Genomic DNA, 21,580 nt, shown 5'->3' on the forward strand with positions numbered 1-21,580 from the left:
GAAATACCTTCTGGTGTTCAGTAGGACCTTGAGCAATGAAATTAAGATCTAAACATGAAAAAGAAAGATAACATTTAAAAGAGGAGGATTTTCAGTACTGTCTCAGGACACTGCTCAACCCAGTCTGATATCCCACAGCCAGCTGTGATCAAATTTCTCATACTTTGGCTGAAGACAAAGAAACCCCCCAGAATACATCTAGCCAGGTTTGCCCTATGGAAAAAAGAAGTGGTGAACTGTGGTAGTCTGAAGTCAGACAAAAGGTAGGGCAAAGCAGCATCTCAGAAGCTAACTGGTTCAGACAGACATGAGTTGTCACAATAAGACAACAACCGACTTCATCAGATTTTAGGAATGGATTGGCACTCAGGGGGGCTGATCAGATCAATTAAGATAACCAGACAAGATTCTTTGCGTAACTCTGATATCTTTTATTAGACAACTCAGATATAAACAGGGCATTGAGCACCTAGAGGAACACTGCTTGGATGAAGGAATAGAGGTAGATGTTACTTAGACTTTAAAAAGGCCTTTGACACAGTGTGTCACACCCAATTGTTATAAATAAATTAAACAATTGCAACGTAGATTATTACACAATCCAGTGGGTAGAAAATTGGCTTATGGGATGCACCCAGAGGGTGGTGGTGGACGGATTGGTTTCTACCTGGAGAAATGTAGGCAGTGGAGTCCCCCAAGGCTCTGTCCTGGGATACTATTCAATATCTTCATTAGTGACTTGGACAAGGGAGTAGAAAGCACCCTGTCCAGGTTTGCTGATGACACCAAACTATGGGGGAGAGGTACACAAACTAGACAGCAGGGAGCGAATCCAGGCTGATTTGGACAGGCTGGGGAAGTGGGCCAAACAGAATAAGATGCAGTTTAACAAGGATAAGTGTCATGTGTTGCATCCGGGGAGGAAGAATCATCCACACTCCTGTAGCCTGGGAGGTACCATTCTAAGTAGCACAACTGCAGAAAGGGATCTGGGAGTTGTAGTTGACTCCAAAATGAACACAAGTCACCAGTGTGATGAGATAATAAGTAAAGCTAACCACACCCTTTCTTGCATAAGTAGGTGCATCACAAACAGGTCTAGGGAGGTGATACTTCACCTCTATGTGGCATTGGTCAGGCCGCAGATGGAGTACTGTGTCCAGTTTTGGGCACCGTGCTTCAGCGGGGATGTGGACGGCCTGGAGAGGGTTCAGAGAAGGGCCACTTGTCTGGTTGAAGGCCTACAGAAAAAAACCTGTGTGGACCAATTGGGAGACCTGAACTTCTTCAGCCTCTGCAAGAGGAGGCTGAGAGGTGATCTTGTGGCTGCCTACAAACTCATCAGGGAGGAGGCAGCAAGAAATACAATGTTCCCCAAGGTGTCTGTCAGGGTAACTAGAAATAATGGCCACAAACTGGAAGAGAGCAAATTCAGATTGGATATCGGGAAGAAATTCTTTACAGTGAGGGCTGCCAAAATATAGAATATGGTGGTGCTGTCCCCTTCCTTGAGGTATTTAAAAGGAGATTGGACAGACACCTGGCTGGGGTCCTCTGACCCAGCACTTATTCCTGCCCAGGGCAGGGGGTCAGACTCAATGATCTAACAGGTCCTTTCTGACCCTAACATCTATCTATGAAACCCTAAAAAAACCTCCTTTGGGCATTACTGCACTGGGGGCTGGTAATAAGAAACCTAATAGTGGCTGGGCTGAGCTCCTCTTTGCACTCAGGAGTTGGGAAGACAATTTCCAGGATGACAATGTGGTTACTTTCACGGTCTTCCAATAATGTCAGCCTGCTCAGTGACGAATGCACAGAGCTGACATTTTTAAAACTGCTGCTAGAATATCAACAGTCCCTGAAGTAGTGAGGCCACCTTGTGGCTACTGACAGGACGTGCAGTGAAAATTATGATTATTCATCCATTAGATATCCCCAAGCAACAGCACTGGCAGAATAGATCATAAGTAGCACCAATATGGATTCCCCCACAGTCCCCAGAGAGCTGGGGGCCTTGGAGTAGTCTGTCAACTCCTTGTGGTTTCCAGCACTTTTCAGGTTGTGAAAAGAAAGCAAAAGGGGTACATGGTCTCTGGAGACAAGTAACACAATGTAAGGGTTTACCACCCACCCAGCATATTTATCCAGGAACTTGCCCTGCATAGATCTCATCTAATCAGGGTTCCTGGTTTCCCTTGTGCTAGACAGCCCAACAAAGTATCCCTCACTTCTGGCCTCCTGTGCACACCTACCAACATACCAGTCACCAACTGCTCTTCTAGTCCTAGGGGCCTGCACAGCTCTAATGTAAATCCAGCTCGGCATGAAGCATCCCAGCTCTACCCATGCATCTAAGTCCTGTGCAAAAGGACTTCCTTGTCTGTTCTTATATTGTAGCCCTTGGCCTGTGAACGCTCCCTGTTATTTCAGCCCTAAGATCAATCCCTCTCTCTAAGTCTCTGCCAGCAAATCCTGCTCCTGCTCCAATGTACCTCCCATTGCATCCATCTCAGGCCCCACAACACAGCTCTGCCAATAAGCATCACTCCTGACTTGCAACAGACAGGACTCTTGAGTTTCAGAAGTATGGTTATGAATAGCACTTGCTTGGTATTTACCAGTTTTCTTTGGATTTATTTGGGGCCCAATAAATGGATTTATTTATTTGGGTCCCCTGAGGGCCATCCCAATGTCTTCCTCTATGGCAGGGTACGGCATATTTTGCTAGTTCTGGGAGGGGAGTGAAGGGAGCGAAGGGGTAATAACACTAGCAACTCCCCTCATTGCCAAGGTGGTCTTGGCCATCAAAACAACCAGCACCTCTGCCTACAGAGGTTGCACTAGCCAAACAAACCCAGGGCAGCTCTGGGCAAAAGCACGAGCCACTAAGTGACAAGGACTCCTGGAGCGGGGAGGTAGTCCCCTGTAAAGAGAATGCAATGGACAAAATAGAGTCAGAGCCACTCTGGAGTAGAAAGAACAAGTGTTTAATGGAATGAATGGAGAAGTCCCCAAAGTCCACATGGGAAAAAACGCCCCTCTATAAGACTCCAACCATCTCCACTCCAGGGCTCAGTCCTGGCTTGAATTGGCTCTGGGACACATTCTCCAGGGAAGGAATTAAGGTGCATCATTCGCTCCACAGTGTCCCTGGTGACCATTCCATGGCAGCCCCTGCTGAGCACATCAAATCTTCCAGGAAAGGGAGACTCGCTCACAAGTCCCTCTCCCCTTGGCAAGAGGAGAATCCTTGGGTTATCAGACAGGTGGAAGGGGTGCACACAACAATCCACAGGGCTGTGCTGGCCCTAGCAGTTAGAACCAAGCTCTGTCAGCATTAAGATACCAGCTCTGGTGGAAGGAGGGGGCTGCCCCACACCCAGCCTGGAAGACAGGTCCTCAGCTGGGCATATTAACTGGCGAAACCTCTGCAAGGCAAAAATCAGACAGTCAACTGACCTGCAGGAAAGGGTCCTGCCCACCCCACCAGCCCCCTTCTAGCAAGGACAGCACACAGCAGTGGGGCAAGGAGGAGCTTTGTAGTCATAGGAAAAAATCAGTCTGAGATCTGAATAACTCATGACACCTCAAGTCTCTCTTGTAGAACATCTGTCTTTAACTACCAGGGATGTTCTAGACCAGGACTGTCCAACTTGTGAATCACCCAGGGATGCAGACCCCCCTGGCCACCACACCACACAGTGCTGAGAGCTCCCTCTCCCCATTGCACCATGCCAAAGTCCCCACACCCAGCACACAGCACCACATGGCACTGGGTTCCCCAAAGTCATCCGACCAGCTCCAGCAGAAGCAGCACCTGAACCAGGAGCCACAAGTTAAAACGTTGGGAGCCGGAAGCAGCCCATGAGTTGAAAGTTGAGCAGCCCTGCTCTAGAGTTACCCTGGCCAGCACACCTGCACACAGTAATTTAAACAAGAGCTGGAACCCCCTGGAGATCGCCCTCAGCTGAACACCCTTGCGCTTGTGTGAGTTCTGGGTACGGAGTGGGAAAGGCTCCTTTCCCTGCTCCTGACCAGGACTTTGAATAGCCAAAATACAGGCAAGTGCCAAAGCATCAACCCAGGTGGTTTTTTTGTTTGGTTGGGTTTTTTTGTTTTTGTTTGTTTGTTTGTTTGTTTTTTTTACAAGGGATCCATTCTCCGCACAGTACCAACAGGTGACCATGGGACCAATCATCCCCTACACCTCTTCCAAGCAGCAGCACTCAAACTTATTCCTCTGGTGGTCAAGGCTGCAGGAATCCCAGAGCCACACATAGCACCAGCCTACAGGCAATAACTCGCCTTCCACTGACATCAGCAGAAGTTTGCCAATGAAAGGCTTGCAGAAAGCAGAGTTGCCTCTGTCTGGATATGCAGACCATGGGGACTCCAAGCCAGTCCTCTGTTACAATCTATCCCCATGCACTGCTCTGGGGTGCAGAAAGTCTTGCAAAAAAGCTTGGGAATTTCCCAATGCTCATGGTTCTAGCATAGCCAACACGAATGCTTTCTACTAAGGCTCCTCTGCAGCCCCAGGGAGCCTCATTGAAGGAGTGAGGGACCTCACAGCATGGTCCAAGCATGCTGTGCTCTAGCAGGCCTCTGCTTCCCCCACTGGGCCATGAGAACCACAACATAACTACTGGACAGTAAGTTAGTTCTAGCTTGTACTAGAGGTACTAGAGGCTGAGCAGGTACTTCACTGCCCCCAAATATTGCAAAGGTGGCTTCAAGCTTCCAGTGGTGGCACTGCTGCCCTCTGTTACAGCATAAGCACAGCCTAGAGGTCCCACTGGGTGACCTAGCCAGTCCTGCGCTCTGTGGTGTCTATATGCCAGATGTCCCTCCCACCCAAGGATGTGGATCTGTCCACTTTCTACAGAGCTGTGTACTGGCAGCAGTTTAAGAGATGAGTCAATACTAAGAGGCACAGGATGCAAGACAGCTCTGAATAGCCCTCCAGCCAGCCTGAATTCAATGATGCCGCTCATTCTTCAGAGTAAGAGACTAAGCCTCAGTAAATTAATTCAAGATACTATTAATACCACACCAAGGCTGCTTTGTGAGGCAATCATTCCATTACACCAGCAGCTTTTCAAGTCCCACGCAGCCCCAATACAGCCTACAGCCTGTATCCTGACCCAGAAGCAGCAGTCTTACCTTTCTCAGGGAGCCCTTGATTGTGGAAAGCTTGTAGAGGATCCAAAGAGGGATGCACACCATGGATGAGAGGGCCAGCAGCCAGCCCAATGTATCTCCCCACCAGGGGTATACATACTTCTTGTTGTAAGTCAGTGGTGTGTATTTAATCAAAGAGAACAGGAAGGTTGCCTGTTGGGGTGAAAGGGGCCAAGAAAAGAGGAGGAGAGGAAAGCAATCTAGCTAACCAAAATGGCCTCCCTAGGGACCTTACCTTCCTTAGAAGGACAGCAGGAATCGGGGTATCAGTCAAACCTGCTGTGCTGCCACTGACCCAGCAGCAAATGCCCACTACATCTCAACCAGCTTGCCCTAGCAGTAGTCATAGCTACTGTCTGGTAATCTGCTCCCAGCTATTCCATGACCAAACCATGTCCTAGGCACATACAGCTGCCATGGGGATCATTTAGTCCATTCACACTGAAGCAGATTTCCAAACCATGGGTCACTTCACCCAAAGGAGCAGTCAACAGTCATAGGGCTCTTGTTGTCCTTCACAGATACTGTGACAAGACACCCCGAGACAGCTCATTATATTACAATCTTTGCTTCTTCCCCCACTGCAGTTTCACACCATAATTACTACCTAGTTAACTTAGTCCCAAGACAGGGACCCAAGCACTATGAACAGCAACCCAGTCTCCCCACTCCCACAGTGGCCAAAACCCAGTTCCACCCTTCCCAGATGCACCCTGGTGGCTGGCCCCCAGTGTCCTGCCAGCTCTCACCAGGCAGACTGCCGGTGTGATGAATAACCAGCAGTACTTGATGAGAGGCCATGGCCGGTAGCCAATCATGTCTTCAATATTATCATAGAAACGATCAGCTCCTGAAGGGAAGGGAAAAGGTAGCCTATTAATAGAAGGAACAACAGTAACAGAGGTAGCTTCTCTTGCACAAGTCCAGCCAACTCCCACCGGGCACTGCTGTGAGACACAACCTCCCACCGTCTTCATCCCAGGATGCTCAAGCAAGGACACATAAAAGGAAGGGTGCAAGGGTATCAGGTTTATCAAGAAGACCTGTGGACTGATTGAGAGACCAGCCCCACAGAGAACCGGATAGAAGGCTTTAAGTCATTAAAACTCATCAACTCCCACTTACCGTACACCCAGCCAATACAGAGCGTCTCAAAGATGGCAACAAAGAGCAGGCACATGCCACTGGCAGCATAATAATCAAATAGCTGGAAAACGTACATCCCGCCCTGGGAAGGGGAAAGGGGGTAGGGAATGGAGAAAGGAGAGAGAAATCTAAATCAGGGACTAGTGAAGAGGTTTATCCAGAGAAAGAACCAGCTCCATTCTACCAAGAGTCCTTGGTGACTTTCTGCCCCCTTACAGTACAATTTCAGTCAACTGCAAGCAGAAAAAGCCACTCCCCTTATACTGCAAATATGAAGCAGTGCCAGGGACGTGCCTCAAAAATCCCACTTTCAGTAGACCATTTGTGCTCTGTCTATAGACCCTCATTTCCATGAGAAGCAAAAAGGCAAGTTACTGTCTATCTGGGCACCTGTGGCTAGTTAAGAGAGACTGGAGAAAATAAGTCTGACAGAGAAAGACACCTCAAAGGCAAAAAGGCTTAGTGTCCCTGATTTTCCAAACTCAGCCTCCAAATATGCATCAGACTACGCATGAATTCCTCAGGCACTGATCATCATGGGCTCACCTCTTGGCCCTTCAGGTACTTACCTTCCTTGATCTGCAGGCACTGCTATAGTGAATTCCAGGCCCAAAAGTGCCAGTGCAAAGCTAGAGGCAGCTGTTCAAAATCAGGCTCAAAGAAATGCAGGAAGAGGCAAAGAAAGACCACCAGCCCCTGGACAATAGCCCTTTCCTCTGCTAACATGGAAACCAGGCATGATTCCAGTTCATCCCAGCTTGTACACCAGCAGAATTTCACTGATGTACACAAGGTCAGAGTAAGTCCCACCATATTTCACTGTAAATGCAAACTGCTAGCTAGTCAGGTAGGAGGGCAAAAGGTCTCAATTAATTTGCAACTGAGATGGGGCTACAGCTTGCTTTGCTTTGCAAAACAGTGACCAGAATCTTAACTTCTAGCAATTCACTCTGAAGTCAAGGTGGGATGGATGTCCAGGCTACATGTCCACAGAGCAGCAGGATCCAAGAGTTTAGGACAGGAAGGGAAAAATGCAATATCTGAAAAGTATCACAGGGGAAGAAAGCTGCAGGTGCCTAGGTTGGAATTGGGTGGATCACTATCCCCACTTTGTTAGAAGACACCCCAGGATCTTAGAAGTCCACTACAGGCCACTTTAAAACCTTACCCAAAAGTTGACACCACCAGCATGAGTGTGCCCACTGGCAATTTGTACTGAGTTCAGAGGAAAAAGCAGTACCTGCTGATCAGGGATTCAGGTTTTCCCATTTCCCTCAGAAAAAATGGGAAAAAAACTACAGATTTTTCCTTTTAACAGAGAAAAAAGTGGGTTTTTAATTTTAATGGAGATACCCACAGATTTTCCACGTTTGCAAAGAGCTCTCTGCAGGCTGGCAGAGTGCAAGCATGTAAGGGCTTCTTGCAAAAAGGGTGGCAGACCGTAAGCCCTGTCCCAATGGAGAGGGAAAGGGGGAAGGGACAGAGACTCTCAGGCAGCCAGGGCTTGGCTCAGGCTCACTTTCCCTCCTGGAGTCTTTGGGGTAAATGGGATTTGCAGCATGCTGAGGGCCAGCTGGGGCCCCCTCCAGTGGCCTGGGATGGCTGGGGTCAGGGATGGGGGGCACCAGCAGTGCTGGGTGAGGGGGCCCTGTGGGTGTAGGTGCAGGGCTGGGGGTGAGGCTATGGGAAGAGCCAGCAGAGCAGGTAGGGGGCAAGGTGGGGGCATGTGGGTGGGGGCTGAGGGAATGGGGAAGTATCTGTGGAAAGCCCCATGTCAAGGGCCAGCCAGCCCAATGGCGTTTGGACCAGGAGCTGTGTGCTACCGGGCTAGACAGGAGCCACACATGGAGGCATGGAGTCATACACTATCAGTCCAGGCAGGCTCCATGGGTGGCTTCCTACTGGAGTGCTAGAACCCCTACGGCCAGCTCCATGCCTCCATGAGGGGCTTCCAGCACTCCGGCAGGAAGCCACCCATGCAGGCACAGAGCCTGCCCAGCCTGATGGCATGTGGCTCCCACCTGTAGTGCTACAATCTGCATAAGCTGGCATGAAGCCAACCTGGCCTGGTCCAAAGGTGCCCACTGGCAGGCTGGGCCAGCTTCCATGCCAGCACACGCAGGCCCTGGGACTCAGCTGGAGCTGTGTGCCACCAGGGGCTCAGCCTGACACAGCCATGAGTGCCCCAAAAGCCTGCTGCCTACTGCTGCTGAGCTACCAGCAGTGGGGACTGTGCAGCATGTGTGTAGGGGGTGGAATTTGCGGCAGGGGGGCCCACACCGACCTACAAACCCTGCACACACCTCCCCGCACCACAAACCCCACACCCACACCCAGGGGAGCTGCTGCCGGGAGAATGCAAGTGACGGGCAGGCAGGCAGGGGCTGTGGCTTGGGAGTGAGGGGCAATGGCATAGGCAGGGCACTGGCTTATCACGACTGCTCAGTGCCACAAAGTAGTTGGTGGGGACAGCCACAGTTGGCCCCACATCCTGGTGCACAAGGGAAGCTGCTGCCAGGAGGGAATGAGTTGGGGGTATACAGAGAGTGAGAGGCACCAACAGGGCTGTGGGGACTGTGACTTGGGAGTGTAGGACAACAGCATATCAGGGCTGCTCAGCACCACAAAGCAGTGGGAAGGTGGGGGCAACTGCAGATAGACCCACATCCTGGTAAGTGAGGGGGGCAGCAAGAACTCTGATTTTCCATGATGAAAAGCCCAAAATGAAATGCCGAAATATATAGGTATTTAGAATTTATTTTATTAGAGTAATTGAGGCACGGGTAGGCTTCCAAATTTCATACACATCAATAAAACACTGTATTCAACTGATACAGTGTTTCAGTTGAATATTGAACATTGTATTCAATATTCACAGAGAATTGGCAATTTGCAATTTTTTTTTGTACTGGAGAATTTGCTACTTTTATCTGAGAAAACCAGGATCCCTGCTGCTGACCCAGTAACAACACATCTAACAGCACCTATTGGCCTTCTTTGGGTCTCCCATCTGAGCACTGACCCATGGAGAGTCAGGAAAAATGACATGCTCCCAGGCCACCCACAGGGCCTAGGGCCCTCTTTCTGTTCCAATTTCAATTGGGTATGGCAAAAGCACCGCACAGATTATGAGCTGTAACCTACCTCAGTAAGCATAATCAGTCCTATCAGGTATGAAAGGATGGAAACGAGTAGAATGAGGGTCTCTCGTCGGTTTTTCTTCCGGAAGATGTTAGGATACATATCAACCAGGGCTGTCACCAGGCTCTCCACACAGACAAACTAGGAAGAGAAGAATTCACATGCCCATCAGCTCACTCGTATCACACCAGCTTCATTGCCCCTCTACTCTTCATTCCCGCACTCTCAGCACATGGGTACTGCAAAACCTGAAGCCCAGAGAATGCCCCAAACACTCTGTGATCCTGTGATCTTTGAATAAGCTATGGGTACTGCATAGGGGCTGTACAGTTTACAGGACATCTATCCAGATCCCTTCCTACACAGCCAAGAAACTTTCCCCATGCCATCTGGAATGGGGAGACTCGAGGTCATGGCAACAGTACTGGTGAAACAGCACTACAGGCTGCAGCTCACCCAACCTGGTGTAGAATTACCCTTGAGAGCCTCAGTAATAAAACCACACTAGCATACTGTACAACACTGTAGAGGTTTTGTGTCCTATGTACACTCCAGGGCAGATATTGCACAAGATAAACAGGCATATTCGCAAGGGGAAGATTTCAGTCTACAACCTGTAATACTGGACTAAGCTGCTGGTTAGTCTGCTTCTTATCCTGCTGTGATTTACATGGCTGTCCAAAGCTATTGCAAATGACAGTAGCGTGCTGTGTGCCCAGGCTCTGAAACAGTCCTTTCCTCAAAGAGCATGCAATCAAAAATATATTTTTAAAAACAGGCTGGTTTTAAACAAGCAGGCTTGGGGACAGATACTAGCCTAGCCATGAATCACGAAGTTCAATGGGACTGTCTATCTGCCAGTCAAGAGGGACAAATGTGTGGATGTCTTTACCTGACTATCCAGTCCAAGCAAAACGACCATCAGGAAGAAAAAGCAGGCCCAGAGTGGGGAAAAAGGCAGCATGACCACTGCTCGAGGGTAAGCAATAAATGCCAGACCAGGCCCTGAAAAGAGAAGGTAATTTATGGCAGGTAGTGATGGCCAGATCTGAAAGCCAGCAGCTGTACTAGCAGCCTCTAAGAAAGGGAAGAAGAGGTCATCATAGCAGCTCAGCACTGCTCAGAACTGGTCTCCAGGTCCATCCAGCTGCACAGTACATACTCACCCTCCACAAGGCACTCCCTGTCACTAGCAGCCAGTGACCACAAGGCTTCAGTGCTGAGGGACAGAGAGGGGAGAAACAAGAGCAGGCTACACCTATAGGACCAAGGAGAGTGGAGAAGAGCCACAGTAGGCTCAATTCCATCATGATAGCTGAGGGATGGAACAAAACCCTCTGAAAAGAGCCTTAGTATCCAGGCAAGGCAGACTTGGCTTTAGCTCTTAAGGTTGTGTGTAAGAGATCCTCATGCAGTAAACACTATGAGACATTTCTTTCCTACCTCAGGAGGATGAGTGGACTCTGCTGAGATTTGGACCTGCAGTTGCAATAAGTCTAGTTGGGTAGAGTTCATTACTATAGGGCCAGCAGTTTGGGAATGGGTACCTATCTACTACTCTGTACATTGCTCTGCTCTTTATGTGAACCTTTGTCTTGGAGAGATAGTGCAGAAAAGGAACACAATGTCAGGAGCAGACAGACGCAGACTGGCCTCGCTGTGTCCTGAACACAGAACCTACTCACCTGACTCAGCTACCTCAGAAATAGGCACTCCCTGCTCCTCAGCCATAAAGCCCAAGATGGAAAAGATTGCAAAGCCAGCCACAAAACTTGTGCCACTGTTCAGAAAACACAGAGCGATGCAGTCCCTGGGAAGGAGAAGAGATGAGCATCAGCCTGGGGGCCCAGCCAGCCAATAAAAGAAAAGTATCAGCATACTGGAGGGAGTAGAGGAAGGGAAAAGCAAGGCAATCAAAAATAAGTACCAGCCAGGGACAGCAGCAAAGGAGACAAAAGTGTACTCCTAGAGATGCACACAGGTACTAGTCTATACTAGCAGTTTCTGTGCAGGTGTCAGGACAGCACGAGCCTGTGAATGTATGTAAGGATAAATACAGGATATTTGCATGGCCCCAGCATGATGCAGCGTTGTCACATGTTGAGGCAGCATCCTCATCTCGCACAGTGACAACCACAATGTCACAAGACTTGAAATAAATCTGGACCTCTCAATAATCAACGCTGATTTCTCTCTGCTCATCATACTGTACCAATGGAGTCCTAACTATCTTATCTGTCCACACCACGCCCCATCAGGTGGGCATTACTCCCCACTGCAGACAGACTGAACTGACCCATGGAGAGACAGAGTGACCTGCCCTAAACCACACTGTGAATCTGTGGCAGAGCAAGGGACTTGAACCTGGGGGTCCCAATCTCAGGTCAGTACTAATCATGGGAGCCTCCCCCCTTCCTGCAGGAATTGCTATGCAGGATCAGACCCATGAACCGTCTGTGGCAATTACTGGATGCATCATAGGAAGGCCCCAGAAAAGTTACCTCTTCAAAGCCCAGTGCTTTTTCTTGCATCCCATTTAGCCCCAATGAAGCCTTATGGCAGCAAGTTCTAGAAGTTTGCACTTGGAAGTGCATGCGTGTGGGGAGGCAGCAATACATTTCTTAACATCAGTTTTAAATTCAGCATCTTTAGTGCCATTGGATATCCTCTGGTTCATACATTAGGAGAAAAAATAAATAGGAGCACCCAATTTACTTTCTCTAAATCACTCATTTGAAAGCGTTCTTTTTAGCATCTACCTTCTCATCTTTTATTCGTCTCCTCTTTATACTAAACAGCGATGATCTATATTAAATTTCTGTTCATATTCTAATCTCTCTCTCTGTCTAATTATTGTCAGTGGCTGTCTTAGATCCCTCTTTCTGCTACACATTTAGAAATGTAGGGACCAGAACTGAACACACCATTTTGGGAAAAAGTATACTATAGATTTCTGTAAGGGCAGTCAGTATTACCATCTCTCCCTTTTTCTTTTTTCCTTAAAGAGCCTAACATTTGATCTGCTTTTTAAATGCCCCCCCAACATGAAATAAATATCTTTATTTAGACCCCCCCACACACACACACACATATCAAATAAATATCTTTATTGAACTGTCCACAATGGCACCCAACTGTTCTAGGAGAGAAGTTTCGGTGTGGTTAGCATTCCTGGGGTGCAGAAATAGTTAAATTAGTCTTTCTTGCATACATTACTTAACATTTGTCACCACTGAGCAGCATCTGCCACAATGTTTCCCAATCACCTATTTTAATTAAGTAGGAACATCAGGCTGGAAAGGTACCATTTATATAGTTCACTCCAGTAACCTGGCAACCACAGGCTATCATCCCTTTCATAATTGTATCAAACTCCTTCACAAAAACTAGCTCAGCTTTTTGTGCCACCAAGATTTCCTATTGGGAGGCAGTTCCAGACCTTCAATGTCCCAACACCACAGCCTTCTAACCTTCTAATTTCCTACCTAAATGTATTTGATACTAGCTCGTACCATTTGTTCTTGTGCCACCACTGTCCTTTACTTTAAATAGGACTTTTCCTACTTTTCCCACACTGGTGTTTTCCAAATTGATGCATTTGTTAGAGGTTTATTCTTTCTGCAGTTCTCCATGATCTGCATTAGTTTTGACCCACCTAAATAACTTTATCTCACTGGCAAATTCTGTCACCTAATGTAGCCCCCTTTTCCAGGTGATTAGTAACAACACTGAATAATAGTGATCCTCATAGGACTCTCTGGTGCCCCATGCTGTTATATGCCTTTGCTAGACGGAAAATTAATCATTTTGACTATGTAAGCCAGGCCTGCAAAAGGTAGGGCAGATCTCTTGAGATGAGGGACTGCAATTGGGGAACAAAAAAGTTGAAGGATGGATACCAAAAATACATTGCTATTCAACTGCAGAGTTCAGTTGCAAATGATTAATATTTGACGGCTAACATGATTAAATCGCTTGTGCAGGACAGCCACACATTCTACTACTTTTTAGTGCCTTGCAGTTGAGGCTCCTGAAATCCTACATAAACTCACTATGAGGTAGACCATTGTCATGGTCTCCATTTTATAGTCGGGAAACAGAGAGACAGATAATTAATGAAGTTGCCCAAAACCAGCCAGAAGGTCATCAGCAACAGGTCCAGAACAGAGCCCAGACCTTCTAATAAACTGTCCCAGACCTAAATCACAAATCCACAGTTCCTTCCTCTCCCATACTTTTTTCTCCCCTCAAATGAGAGAATGTCCTGGTGCAGTTCTCACTGGACAGGCATCCAGAGCCTCATAACTAGCAATGAAACATCATCTTAATCTAACGGGAAAAGACCTTGATATACAGCCTTTATCTTTTAGCTGTCTGTAAAGCACTATGTAAACCTGCCAAAACAACAACAAATGACAATTCAAACAAAAGAAATCACAATCTATAGAGTACATTTTTCTGGCAGATGGAGGGACTTGTTTAGACAGCAAATGCAATGTCCCAGTTTTTCCTGCTGTGTGCAATTTATAGGGAGATTGCCCTAACAAAGCCAGTGCTTGCTCAGGGCCCTCACAAGTCTGAGACCAAGATGCGAGTCTTGTCCACTTCTTACTCCCACAGTAGATGACTTGCACTTACTTAGCTTAGGGGGGCCCACAGCAATTGCCCTCATTACTTGTTCCTAAAACCAGCTCTGCTGACAAATAAATATTGCATCAAAATAACAAGTTTTCTTACTTGCAAGTGGGCAAGTCTCTGGAGCTCCTTAGCTTATTGCACTAGTCTTTCACCATTGGACACTTTTGGTTCTAAATGTCAGAAACGTCTAAACTGAAAATGAGTTTCCTCCAACATTATTCCCCACCTGGGCACTTCAGTCTGACAGTTCAGTACAATTTAACAGGATTGAGTGTCTCCATTCAAGGGTAGCCCAGCACTGAGCAGAACAGGAGGAAGGCAATGAAGATTAGGAGTGAAATATATTTGATACTATTATTTGCAAGTTCCAAAATGAATGTCAAGGGGTATTACTGGACAGGAGGAGTGGGTGCCTTGTCAGCTGTGAGAGGGACCAGGCCAAAGCAGCAAAGGGAATTACAATTACAAGGTGAGGATGGACTGACTGAATTTCATGGAAAAACATTTCATGGAATGCTACCGACCCTTCATTTTGCTATCATCAAAATCAACTTCACAGGCCTCCAAAAAAGCTGTTTGTGCTTAGTGGAATCAAACAGGATTCTGTCCCAAGTAAGATTTAAAAGGACTCTGGACAATATAAACAAGTGTTGCATGGAGGCAGGACCTCTCAGCTGGGAGATAGCTGGGAAATTTCTGAAGTTCTTCCTAGGGACAGAACATGGAATTGGAGAAAAACAGCTGGAAGGGACCTTAAGAGGTCATCTATTCCAGTCCCCCTGCTCAAGGGGGAATCACCCCAGTCTAACCTATCTCAGACAAAAAGTCTTTGTACCTGCCACTTCAAAATTTTCAATGAGATCTTTCACAGCCTCTAATCTGTTTCATTGTTTGACCCTCTTGTAACCAGAAAGTTCCTCCCAATATCTAACCACAGACTTGATTTCAAACACGAGGCAAAAGCAACTGCATTAAGTAAAACTACTGGAAAATTTGTGCTGTTTTGTCTCAGGTATAAAGGGACCACGGGGCCTTTTCGCAAACCTAATCTGGTCAGTTGTCTCCGTCAGCACTTTTGTCTATCATCTGTAGCAGTATTTAGAAAGGAGGAAGGAGAAAGACTACTTGAAGAATATAATTGTGTCCCAGTTACCTGTAACAGTTATTATGGTATTTGTTGTAGCTGCCCAAAGCTGTAAGGCATCCCAAACAAATGGCATAAGAAAAGAAGATCTGAGTGCCTGCATCCATCCATACCTGCAAGGGAGACACAAACAGAGGTGAGGAGTAGAAAAGGCCAGCACAGTGTACAGATACCCAGACCTACAAAACCATGTGAGGACACACAGCTGGGCTCCGAGGCTGACGTAACCTGCATGAAGGAGAGTGACAGTGAGGGAAATTGGAAGGTGAAATGGGGCAGGCATACAAGCATGGTCTACAGCAGTGGTCTCCAAACTTTTTTGGATCGCGTGCCCCTATCAGTAAGAATTTTTGAGTGCACACCCCCAATATATGTATATTTATATAAATATACATCTAAATAGAAGTTCTAATATTTTCTTCCCGCACCCCAATGGATCGTCTTGCGCATCCTCTGGGGTGCGCACACCCCACTTTGGAGACCACTGGTCTACAGTACAGCAACATACTGAGATGCACTGTAATCTAGAGCTGCGGGCAGAGATACTCTTGAATTCTAGGGCACAGTCCATGTTAACAGCATGTACAAGGGAATTTCCAAGACCTTGTGAAGACAGAGGTACCTGTGACTTTCAACCTTAATTTTTCCTTTAATGCAATTTACAGGGGTTTGGGGCTCTCAGAGGTCTCCAAATAGCAACAAAGAACATATCAGACTAGAAGCTATAAGACACAGTTGGGCAGTTCCAATCCCAAGCATTAGAAAAGTGCTTAATAAAATTCATTATAGTATCATTTGGCTCAGAGATTTGATTTTAAGATGCAACACAATTTCGTTTTATTGAAAAAATGCTAGAAGTAATTAAAGCTGTTATAATAAAAGATGTTGCTAAAAAATAAGCCAAGGTTTTAGTCTGTCTCAGGGGACATGAGGTGCATTGGAACAACACTTCTCCATCATTGTCAAGAACACGTACAAATGGTCTCAGGAAGTTACATCAGATGTCAATCAATGCCAACGTCAATCAAAGTCTAGTTTACATAATTGCAGATACTATTCACTTTTATTTATTAGGCTTCATCAAAGCGTTAAGCAGAGAAAATCCACAAAAGAAGTTCTCAGTGAGGAAGGAGACAACCACCATCATTTTTAATCCTAACACCTTCTATGTTATGCTGCTTGTCTCATTAAGATTCTTGATGCTGTTTAAGAACTATATAGAAAAAGATCAACCAACCACCATTGAAATGTTTCCTCTTCTGGGGAGAAGAGAGAAAAAATGTCTCTTTGCTACAAACACTGCAAAATAATGGGATGCGGGGGGGGGGGGGGGGGGGGGGAGGAAGAGGGAGGGTAAAGAATAGTTTGCTAGGAAGGTTATAATTAGCCAAATTATAATTTGGCCCACACACCATAGATACCATCTCAGCTTCCTGATGCAAGAGAGGCCATGGAATATTTAAAGCAGAGATTCTCAACCAGGGTACCATTCAGATCTTTTCAAGGATGCCACAGGATGCCATGCAACATTCACAGAATAAATCTAGATATTTCAAATAGGAATTCATCATTTTAAAACCATATTGACCAGGTTTGAGTTCTTTGCAACAGAAGAATTGTATTATTATTTAGCTGTAATCAACCAGAGCTGGCATTTTCCAAAAGCTGCCTCAAGTTTAAAAAGGTTGTAAACAACTGATTTAAATGAATACAAGGTGGTCAGGAACCTTGGTTTCACAGTCTAATCAGTGTACATTGAAGTTAATGGGAAGACTACGCTAGATTCTATCAGGCTTTGAATCAGACCCCCATTTCTGAGCCTAAGAAAAGCCACATGTCTTGGGGCACAACAACTGAAACACCTCCAGTAATGGTTTGGCTTTTGTCATGTACATGGCCCAAATACTCCTGTCTCCATAGTTACTCCTTAAAAAGGATGGCAAAAAGGATGTCTTTGGTACAAGTTCGGTGAACAGCAATACTAGCTAAAAATCTCATGCTGAATGTTCAAAGCAAAGGTTTCAGCTAATGTTTATTCTCCCCCACCCTCCACCATTGAATTGTTCCTTTCCCAGAAGTCTTCTGGTTCATCAGCCAGTGCTCTTTTCCCCCAGGCTATTATGCGTGTCAGTGTAGATTCGATTCAATTGTCATTGTTGGTTTAGTTTTGTCTTTCTTTCTACTTTTGTTCCCATGTCGATGTGCATTATATAAGGGATGCCATGATCATTTCTCTGTTATTTTCTGGAGAAAAATCTGTTCTACCTCATTAGACAGCTGCATTAAATGTTCCTTCCCCCCTTAAGTCATCATAAAAAAGCAAAATCTGTATAATAGAAAAGGCAATGTCCTTATGCTAAACTTTGTTTTGAATGCTTCTGTAGACCATCTCTTCTGTGAGCAACCCAGCCAGCATTCTCAATCCAAACTCCATTAAAGCCAATGGAAAGACTGCCAATGATTCCAGGGGGAGGTTGGAGCAAGCCTTTTAGGCTAGGGACAGAAGTTACACATAAACCAGTTTAAGTGATCAGATAACTGGTTTAAACCTATAACAGAACAAAAGTTCAGTGCACATAACCCAGTTTCAAAATGGAAGAAACTGGTTTAAGATAAACCGGGTTGAATGTAACATCAGACTTAACTGGTTGAGGTCAAACCAATTTATGGAACTTCTGTCCCAGACCTTTCCTGGTTTAAGTTAAATCACAGTCCCTCAGCATCCCAGCATGCTTTTCAGCCCTGGGCTGGGCTGTGCTCCCTGCTCCAGAGAGCAGGGCTGGCCCGGTCCCTCTGCTTCCTAGATGGAGCAGAGGTGGGGGCATGGCCAGACATCGACCCACCATGCCCCTCAAAGGTGAAGGGAGGAGGGAGGGGATTTATTCCCACCTCCCACCCCTCTCCCACTGGGGGATTGCAGACAGGGTCTTGCCAGCCCTGGCTGCTGCCTCTGCCACTTGCCCCCGGCCAGACAGACCCCAGCTGGGGTCACCTGGGGGAGAGGGGAGGGAAGAAGGAATAAATCCCCTCCCTACCCGCTTTGCCTCAGAGGGTCTTTCCCGGGGTTGGCATCTGGCCATGCCCATACCCCTGCTGCTGGAGCAGCAAGGGGGAAAAGGCCCTGACAGGGGCATCAGCCCCTGTCATGCTGTCCCAGGGAGCACAAGCCTCTTCTCAGTGTTGTGCGGGGGGCTGCACTGCAGGCAGGGATGGGGTGGACAGAGCTGCTGCAGCCTGCACACGGCAAGTGAGGGGACTGGGGGGGGGGGGGGGGAGGCTATGTCCACCCCAAACTTTGGCTTAGCCCCTCCATGGCCCCCCCTCTGAGCCCAACCACTGTTGCCACACAGGCTGTGGCAGCTCTGCCAGCCCTGCTCCTGACCACAGTGCAGCCCCCCACCACCGGGAAGAGGCTTGTGCTCCCCAGGACACCATGACAGGGGCTGCTGCCTCTGTCAGGGTCTCTCCCCACCCTCACTGCTCCAGTGGCAGGGCCGAGGGGATGGTCAGATGCCAGCCCCTGGCATGGCCCCCTGAGGCAAAGGGGGCAGAGAGGGGGTTTATTTTCCCTCCCTCCCCTCTCCCACCAAGGGACCCAAGTCGAGGTCTGCCTGGCCAGGTGTTAGCAGTGATGGCATCAGCGGGAGTTGGAAGACACTGGCTGCAGTCCCCCAGAGGGAGAGGGGAGGGAGGGGGCAAAATAAACCCCCTCCCTGCCCCTTTCACCTTAGGGGACCATGCTGGCTAGGTGTCAGGCCATGCCCCTGCCCCTGGAGCAGCAGCTAGGGAGGGACCCTAACAGGGGCTGCTGCTCCCTGGCTAGGCAGACCCCAGCTGCAGTACCATGGGAAGAAGGGAGAAATGAACTCCCTCCCTGCCCCTTTGCCTTAGGGGGCCACACTGGGCTGGCATCTGGCTGGGCGCTGGGGTCTGGCCATGCTCCTTTCCTGCCCCCACCAAAAGCCTAGCACATCCCTTCCTCCTCCCCCTCCAGGCACACCCCAGCTGGGGTCCCTACAGGCCAGGGTGGGGGTTTAAACCCCTCACCAATCGTACTCAGGCCTGCTAGGGCCTGGCCATGCCCCACCCTCACCTTAGCTTCCCTCCAGCCTTCCAGCCACTGCAGAAGAGAAGGGAGCGCTTGCTCTAGTGCCCCCCAGCTTCTGGCCTAAGCCACTGAAGGCACATGGCTGCATTTCCAGAATCAAAAGTGAATGTCTGTTCACTTGCTTGCCAGTGCAATCTGCGCAGGTTAGACTGACCTGCAAAGATTGAATCGACTCAGGCTCAGGTCTTTTGAATGTCTGTACTTCGGCCCTAGGTGTGAGGCCAGGAGATTCAGAAGGTAAAACTGGATTGAAAACAGCAGAAAAGTAAGATCTAGGCATAGGAAGGTTTTAAAAAAAACAAAAAAAACAAAAAAAAAACCCACAAAAAAAACCCAACCCAAACAACAACAGCCTTGCACTTTAAGGGTATATCAAAATCCTCCTATGATTGATTATTGAAAATCTATTATGAATGGAAAGACAAAGGTATTTTTTTTTAACACTCAACTCAAAGGAATGGTGTTTATTACAATGTATTTGTGGGTTGGCAGATGGGATAGACAAGTAATCTCCTTTTCACCAAACTAAACACACCTAGTTCTTTCAGCCTTTCCTCATACAGTCTGCATTTCAAATCCTTCACCATCTCTGCCACCTTTATCATCCTCTTCAGTTTCTCCACATCCTTCTTAAACTGCAGCATCCAGATTTGTACACAGTACACTAGCTGGGGCTTAACTAGCACTGACTAGGGTGGTGTTATTCCCTCCCTCAGTTGTATGTATTCTATTCCATTTAATGCTGGCTAAAGTTGCACTTGGGTTTTTTTGTTTTAGGTTTTTTGTTTTGTTGTGGGGGTTTTGTTTTGTTTTGTTTTGTTTTTGGGAGGAGGGACTGCATGACACCACTGAGTCATAGAGAGTCTGTGATCCACCAAAACCTCCAAATTATTTTCATCAATGCTACTGCCTAACCACTCACCTCCCATTGTGTAGTGGTTCATTTTTCTTTCTTCCCTAAGAAAACATGTTTACAGGCATTCTTATTTTTCAGTTCAAAAAAACTGGGTCAGAGGACTCCACTCCCTTCTCTTGCCTGGTTGAAAGCAGATCTTCAAGGGCGATCTGAGGGAGCCTGCCATTGGTTCAAAGAAAATACTTGTTATCTGTGAAGTTCTATTGTATAGGTTCCTCTGATTTCCCTTTACTTGTGTTGGCCAAGTTCTCCAGGTCGCCTTGACAAGTCAAAGGTTTCTCAATTTATCATGATAGGTTCCTCCCCATGCCTAACCCAGAGCTACCATTAGATGACATTTCATATTGGGTTATGTGGACTAACTACTCTGTTTAAAAAAAAAATTTTTTTCCCCTCTCCCCCCTTCCCTTCCACCTCCAATTTATTTCTCATATTTCTCTGCACTACAGTCTGGGAGGAAATATATATTTTTCAGCCATCCAAACATTCCTCTCACCTCTAACAAAAAATCCTCTGTCAGGTAAAAATGTTACAGTAGCTGGTCCTGACGTTGTGCTCTAAGAGGATCTGCTTTAGTATACAGAGCTCTTTTTCACCAACAGTGTAAAAGAAACAACATTCCCAAAGACAGCAGTTCAGTTTTATCTGGTTTATCAGACTCCTCTAGCATGCCAATGAGCTGGATAATCATTTGATGCTTGGTAGCAATTTTTTGGGTTATCCAGGACATTCAACGCATGATTCATTTTCTTTTATGCTTCATTTGTTCCTGTCCACCAAAGTAACCTTCTACTCTGCTTTTAACTTGAACCTCCATGCCTAAGCTGACATTATCCAGAATGGTTATGGCTTGCTAGAGGATGTTCCTTTATTTTTCTCAGCTGTTTGATTCATTACATAGCCTGGAATTTAATAATACTTTGCACTGAAATAGCACCTTCCTTTGGAAGATCTCAAAGGACTTCACAAATAATGGATGGTGCCATTTCAGAAAAGAATGTTATTACAATCTGCACATAATGCACAAAATAAGGATGTCATGCTATGAGGTGCTGAACTGTTACTGTCCCCCTTAAAGACGTGGGACAACAGAGGCACAGAGACATGAACTGGCCTGTGGAAGGTCACACTATGTGTGGCAAGAAAGGAAGGACTAGTCAGTTTTATTCTGTGCCCTAGTCACAAAGTTAATCCTACTCTTGCTTCAGATTCCAAGATAGATATTTCTGAGCCTGCCAAGGGCTGGCCAGAAGCTGTGATTCCCATGCCCCTGTCCTTTCTCAGCTGTTTTAGTACCATTCTC

The 21,580-nt window shown here is 47.0% G+C and overlaps 1 protein-coding gene across 4 annotated transcripts in view; it reads right to left on the reverse strand.

Moving 5' to 3' along the window:
- Window positions 1-2,969: 2,969 nt before the first annotated feature.
- The window catches only part of LOC149866352 (sodium- and chloride-dependent GABA transporter 2), a 50,092-nt gene continuing 31,481 nt past the window's right edge, over window positions 2,970-21,580 (reverse strand). For all 4 annotated transcript variants that reach the window (XM_090043393.1, XM_090043391.1, XM_090043394.1 and 1 more), the window contains exons 8-15: window positions 15,263-15,366; window positions 11,157-11,281; window positions 10,364-10,476; window positions 9,475-9,612; window positions 6,310-6,412; window positions 5,934-6,034; window positions 5,167-5,337; window positions 2,970-3,431 (exon numbers count right to left, since the gene is read on the reverse strand). In XM_090043393.1, coding sequence (XP_089899519.1) covers window positions 3,312-3,431; window positions 5,167-5,337; window positions 5,934-6,034; window positions 6,310-6,412; window positions 9,475-9,612; window positions 10,364-10,476; window positions 11,157-11,281; window positions 15,263-15,366 — 975 coding nt within the window. In that variant the 3' untranslated portion in view covers window positions 2,970-3,311. The remainder of the gene's footprint in view (window positions 3,432-5,166; window positions 5,338-5,933; window positions 6,035-6,309; window positions 6,413-9,474; window positions 9,613-10,363; window positions 10,477-11,156; window positions 11,282-15,262; window positions 15,367-21,580) is intronic.

Source organism: Crocodylus siamensis, chromosome 4 (genome assembly GCF_052110815.1).
Source record: "Crocodylus siamensis isolate JL-2025a chromosome 4, ASM5211081v1, whole genome shotgun sequence".
Taxonomy (NCBI): domain Eukaryota; kingdom Metazoa; phylum Chordata; order Crocodylia; family Crocodylidae; genus Crocodylus; species Crocodylus siamensis.